Source organism: Empidonax traillii, unplaced genomic scaffold (assembly GCF_003031625.1).
Source record: "Empidonax traillii isolate 1590-97213 ecotype Southwest subspecies unplaced genomic scaffold, ASM303162v1 scaffold667:size605846, whole genome shotgun sequence".
Classification (NCBI taxonomy): domain Eukaryota; kingdom Metazoa; phylum Chordata; class Aves; order Passeriformes; family Tyrannidae; genus Empidonax; species Empidonax traillii.
The window spans coordinates 586,061-592,060 of NW_020955860.1; the positions used below are offsets into that span (position 1 = coordinate 586,061).

Consider the following 6,000-nt stretch of genomic DNA (forward strand, 5'->3'; position numbering starts at 1 on the left):
CTTTATTCTGTCATCTGATTATAAAGGATTTGTCATGGGCTTTACTGTAGTAATATATTACATTTCTTTTGCTGTTCTATCAGTGATTTGTTTTTCTAACTGAAAGAAAAGTATAAATGTAGAGGTTAATACAGCTTAGTAGTGGATTTTGTAGCACTGGGATAATTGGTAGACTTCAAAATTTTTTGTCTTTATTCAGAATACGTTTTGATAAGAATTGTTTTAGAATTGAAAGTTGTAGTATTGTATAAGTCATCAAAACTTTTTTTAAATGTTTGTACTATATAAAGTATACTAGTTAGCTCATCAGATGAGATTTTCTTTCAGACTTTGCAGTTGAAAGAAGAGGAAAATAAGAGATTAAATCAAAGATTGGTGAGTATTTGTGCAAGGCATGTTTTAAATCTTGTGAAAAAGTGAAAGCTGAAAAATGTTAAATTTGATAAAATCTAGAAATGTGTATGTATTAATTTCAAAAGTGTTCTTAATGTTAAGGCAAGAGGTAAGTAAGGTACATCTGAAAGGTTATGTTACTAAGCTTAGCAGTCTTCTCATGGAAAAGATTCACAGGATGGGAATTATCAGGATTGGAGAGAAACGGAGTTTTTCCAGAAAAAAACATAGAACTTTCAGGCTTGGGGTTCAGAGAGCTTATTTCCATGGCTTAGTTTTTCAGCAACAGCCAGTTGCTGACCAGTTTACAAGAGTTACATTAAGCCTAAGAGTGTTAGCACTAATGTAGAGATTGTTTTGGGAAAACTACACCTGTCATTTCTGTAAGGTGTGAAACTTTTAATTCTACCTAGCCACTGGAAATGGAAATAGCCATTGTCTTAAGTGCTTAAGTAATAGTAAATGCCTATGGCAGGAGAAAGAATATGGTGTCAAATCACCCTTGATTCCTGTGTTATGAATCCTTCTTCTGCTTATCCTTGCTAGCTGGTCTTAACTTTAAGTCTTTAAGAAATTACTATGTGTTTGGGAAACAAGACACGTGGTTTGGTTGGACTGGCCATGGCGATCTTTCCTTCTTTAAGTGATGGGTGATATGTAGAAGTGTGGTAGAAACTGATATCTGTGCAGTTGGAGGTTACATTTCATAGCAAAAGTGTTTGATAAGCTTCTCTAGTAGAAGTTAGCATATTCTGTGAAAAATGTCAAGTTTGAAGAGACCCGCAAGGGCCATGAAGTCCAACTGTTGTCCCTGCAGAGGGACAAACTCGATCGCTTTGTGGTCGCTGTGGTCAAGATGGCCCCTAATCTCCACTTCACTCAAAAGATCCACTCTAATGACAAGCTCAAGGAGAGCATCCTTCCAAGTCAGCTACCTTATATTTGTTATATTTGTTCAGGGTGTAAGAAAGTATTTCAAGACACCTAAAAGCATCTTTTTTAAAGAATATTTTTATTCCAATTGTTAATGAAGTGCACAAAAGTTATTTCAGTGTAGTTTTTTACAATGAAACTCAAAACACACTGGGCATATTTTTAAACCTTTGTAGATTTCCTAAATTTTTGATCCCTTGTCATCTCAGAGTAACATAAAATTGAAGATGATGTGGTGTACAAGAAAATAGAAGATTCTTTTTTGTTGTTATGGTTAATACCAAGCCATGTAGGAGAAATTGGCAGTTCATTGGTCCCTAAAAAATTCAAATTTTATTTTTAACTGTGTGTAGGAAATTAATACCATTTCAATTCCTTAATTATAATCTGGTTTTTATAGATAAATTTATTTTTATTTTTGTTTTCATCCTTTTTCCCTCTCTTTCTCAATGCACTTATAAAACTGAAACATAGATCAACACTTAAATATCAATGTTTATTTCTATAAACTTCTTCAGATATGCAACTTAAAAGGGGTTCTGCACAATAAAGAAAATCTCTGTGGATCACTGTCTTTTGCAGCAGAACTTGTGCTGCAAAGAATAAAAAATAAAAAGGAACTTCTTTTAGTCCTAGGAGTGTTATTACAGGATTTTTTTAAATATTATATGAATTACTGAGAAAGGGAACCTTTTTTTCTGTGTAAAGGCTATAAGAACCGTACCCATAAAAACATTCTTTATTAAGTTTTAATGGAAATATTCTCAATGTTCTAATTTGCTCTGTTTCTCTTTAAATTAGAAATTAAGGAAAAATACAGAAATCGGGCTAGTTTGCATTTTAGTTTAACACTTATTCTAGTTTTTAAAAATACTAAGAAAACCTCTGATCTTAATATCTGAAGAGAACTCTCAGACACTTTTTTGAGCAATCAAGGCAAATTTGATAATGTTCGTGCTAGCTGCAGCTTTTGCAAGAAAGAAAAGTACAATGTGAATAAGACAAAGAAATGCAGCCTCTAACAAAAAAACCCTGTGAATTTGAATCCTCTAAAGAAAACTGCTGAAAGCATCATCAGAATTTGAGAGTTTTTTGTATTGTACTGGATTTAATTTGGACTCATTCTTTGAAAAAATGCAGAAAGTGAGTTGTGAAAAGGCTCCAAGCTCATATGAAGACAGGCTGGTACTGCCTCTGAGGAAGGCAGAGGGCAAGATTGACAATAGGAAATATGGTGTAGGGAACAATATTTGAGGTACAGCAGAAAAATCGTGCTAAACTTCAAGTGTGAGCAATCTAGATTTGAATAGCTTGTATAAATAATCCAGGAAGTAGGAATGAATGGAAAATCTGCAGGACCTCTGGTCAGGAGTTTCTCCAGAGCAATTATGAATTGTCTTTTGTAAGGAAGTTACCAGAGGGTAATGAAATGGATACATTTACATCAGATCAGCTTCTCTAGCTACTTGCCTGCCCTGTGGGCCAGGTATTCTTTCGTAGACAGAAAATAGTGTTACCCATTTTCATTTCTTGTCTTCATAGTTACTGTAAAAAGTTTGTATACACTTACATTCATTTTTAGGTCTAGTTTTTCGTATTGAAGTTGGTCCATGTGCCAGTATTAATTAATTCAAATGGATTTAAATATAGGAGAATTCTTATGTTCAAAACCTCATATAACTGAGCCTTTATCTGGTCTTAGTAGATCTGACTCCATTTTTATTCCAGGGAGTGCTGATCTGTCTTATTACAATAAACTTCAGATTTTGTGGCAGTGCTTAGAAAAACTGAGAAAACATATTGAGTTCAACATCTAGAGTTTAATTTTAAGAAATATGTTTAACCTTCAGTGTTCTACTATCAGCCTTTTCCAGTGCCAGTGGCTTCTGTTCTACATGCACAACTGTATCATAGGCCTTGTGTATGCTCAGAATAAATCTTCACTGGCACTGATCTGGAAAGCCCTTCTTGGTTTTAAATAATGAGGGAGAAGTCTGTTATGCAAGAACTTTCATAATCAAATGTAACTATTAAAAAAAAAAAGGTACAGTAATGAAAATCACAACCAAACCCGCTACAAAACAGGTTGACAAAAGTAGGCTGTTTTTTGAGTGAATGTAAAATCTGCAAGACTAGACGCTGTTTGAAATCAAAAATTATCTTACCGTATTCTTACCTGTAATGTACATTTCATCATGACTTGTCAATACTTTATAGCTTTTCTCTTTTTTTGTAGATGTCCCAAAGCATGTCGTCAGTATCCTCAAGACATTCTGAAAAAATAGCAATTAGAGAGTAAGTACATGTTCATTTTCGTATCAACAGGTGAATATGCTTTCAATAAAATAAGTGTGTAGTCAAAGAATATCACAATTCTTCTGTTCTTGTTCTGTGGTGAAAAGATCTATAGATCTTCTCTGTATTTCAGCCAGCAGCTATCGAACTATCCCAGTTGAGCATAAATCAAATTTTAGAAAACTAAAAAACAAACAAAAAACTAACCTTTCTGAATTCTCTGTGTCAGTGACTTTCTTGAATTTTGTACCTTTCTTTACAGAGTTCATATCAGTAATACTTCGTGGGATTTCTAGAATCCTTTCTGAGTTTTCACTTAGATTATTCTTTGTCTGTAACCTTGAAGTCATGCAAAGAGAAAGTAGAAGGAAATCTGTTCACCTTTGAATATGCATAGTGCTGAATTATATTACAAGAGGAGTTCTACTTTCTTGAATTCTTCAAAACTCTTGGCTTATCCTGACAGAATGAAATTAAATCAACTCAAACATTTTGTTAGGTATTATCAATCTGTTAGCAGCTGCAGATAGAATTGTTGCTGGGAAAAGAAGTTTTCTTGCAAAATATGAAAGCTACAGACAAATTCTTAATATCAGACTTTATATCAGAATATAAGAAACCTTTTTGGAAAGAAAACGAGCACAGATTATTTGATTCATATTTTCTGAATTGCACCAGTTTGCATTTTTATTGTAAAAAGGTCAGTGTGTGAAGTATCAGTTTTTCCCTTGGGAATCTGAATATTCTGGTAACTCTCTTGGTAGTCATTTTGGAGGAGAACGTTGTGAAAGAAGTCATCTTTCCATAGAGATGTCTTTAAGCCAGTATAGCCAGTCTTCATAATAAGTCCAGTCAGAAAAGCTTGGAATATTGTTTATTTAATCCAAAAGTGAACTTTGAAGAAAATGGGCTAAATTTCTCTAGATTTACTCATCTGTCTCTGACTATGTATCTATAGTCTCCTTTGATGGAGAAGAGTTCTCTGCTTTCTTTGCCACTTCGTCCGCCATCCCCAGAGGACTAGTAATATTTATTCTTAGAGCCCCCCTCATGATCCAATGCTTAATTTGTAGCTATTTTAGAACTCATTTCATTAATGACTAAATAATTTACTTGCAATGCATTTGCACTGTGGAAAAGAAGTTTGGAGACAGAGAAAGTTCTTTGAAGTATTTTACTGAAGCTTGGCATGAGAACTTGACTTCTTATGATACCCTGGTGTTGGGAAGAAGCAGATTTTTAAAATTTTTTATGTAAAGTCACCACAGTGTTTATTTTGCTTTTAACCCTTTGATTAAAGATGGACACTCCATCCCTTCTTTGTGTGCTTAAAATTTTAATATTGAAAAGTACATAAGTATCTTGCTGTATTTTTCTGTGTTCGAATTAACTTCAAAAAAAAATCAGAAGAATGTTTATAAACCCTGCTATAGTGATGCTTACCTTAATTTTGGGTGAATAGAAATAATACAAAATTGAAACTTTATTCTGTTAGGCATGTCTGATTATTTTTTTTGTAAACATAACTGTTAGTTCTTTTGAAAAAATAATTTGAGCTGATTGATGTAGTACATTTCAAAAACATTTTTTAAAAGGTAGCCTGGTTTTGTTGACTTGAAAATATAAAATGTATATCTGTTGGCATAGCAAGTAGAAACGTCTGTGCTACTCTTCAACTAAGTTTCAGTCTGTGCAATACATGGTGAAAAAATATAGTGTAATTAATGTAGTTTTAAGATTCTATGCTTTTTTTTTTTTAATATAAGTTCTGTGATTTTTTTTTTTTTCCCAGTTTTCAGGTTGGCGACTTGGTTCTCATTATCTTGGACGAAAGGCATGACAACTATGTGTTGTTTACTGTTAGTCCAACCTTGTATTTCTTGCACTCAGAGTCCCTTGCTGCACTGGATCTCAAACCAGGTGAGTGTGGTAAGTGTCAGATTTTTTCCTATTACTAACTCCTCCTACAAAAAACGGTCTTTACTTTCTAACTCTTAGTAAGCTATTTTATAAATACATATGCGATAAATACGAGAAGCATGTGATACAGGTAGTTGTCAGCTATCTTTGTAGCTTTTGCTATTTGTTCTAATATGAAATATTTTTCAAGGCAGAGCACTTTTAATCAAGTTATGTAGATGTTAATATCCTGGAAAAATAGGGAAAAATATCTGCATCTTTAAAGAAGGTAGAAAAAAAAAGGCAGAGGGGGGAGAAAATGCCAATTTTGTACACAACAGAGTATGTTAATATTCCCCTTAGGTTACTTCAACCATTTAGTAGCACGAATGTAGACAAAATGTAGTGTCTCAGTTTTATTGAGACAAGGGTCTTTTGCTGAGGATGGATTAGGAGAAAAAGACCCAAACCTTTTTTTCT

The 6,000-nt window shown here is 33.4% G+C and overlaps 1 protein-coding gene across 4 annotated transcripts in view; it reads left to right on the top strand.

Annotated features, from left to right (window-relative positions):
* Positions 1-6,000, top strand: part of RB1CC1 (RB1 inducible coiled-coil 1) — a 68,748-nt gene that overhangs the window by 58,371 nt on the left and 4,377 nt on the right. For 3 of the 4 annotated variants that reach the window (XM_027899428.1, XM_027899429.1, XM_027899431.1), the window contains 3 exons: positions 328-375; positions 3,563-3,621; positions 5,414-5,550. In XM_027899428.1, coding sequence (XP_027755229.1) covers positions 328-375; positions 3,563-3,621; positions 5,414-5,550 — 244 coding nt within the window. The remainder of the gene's footprint in view (positions 1-327; positions 376-3,562; positions 3,622-5,413; positions 5,551-6,000) is intronic. The other variant, XM_027899430.1, reaches the window with a different exon arrangement.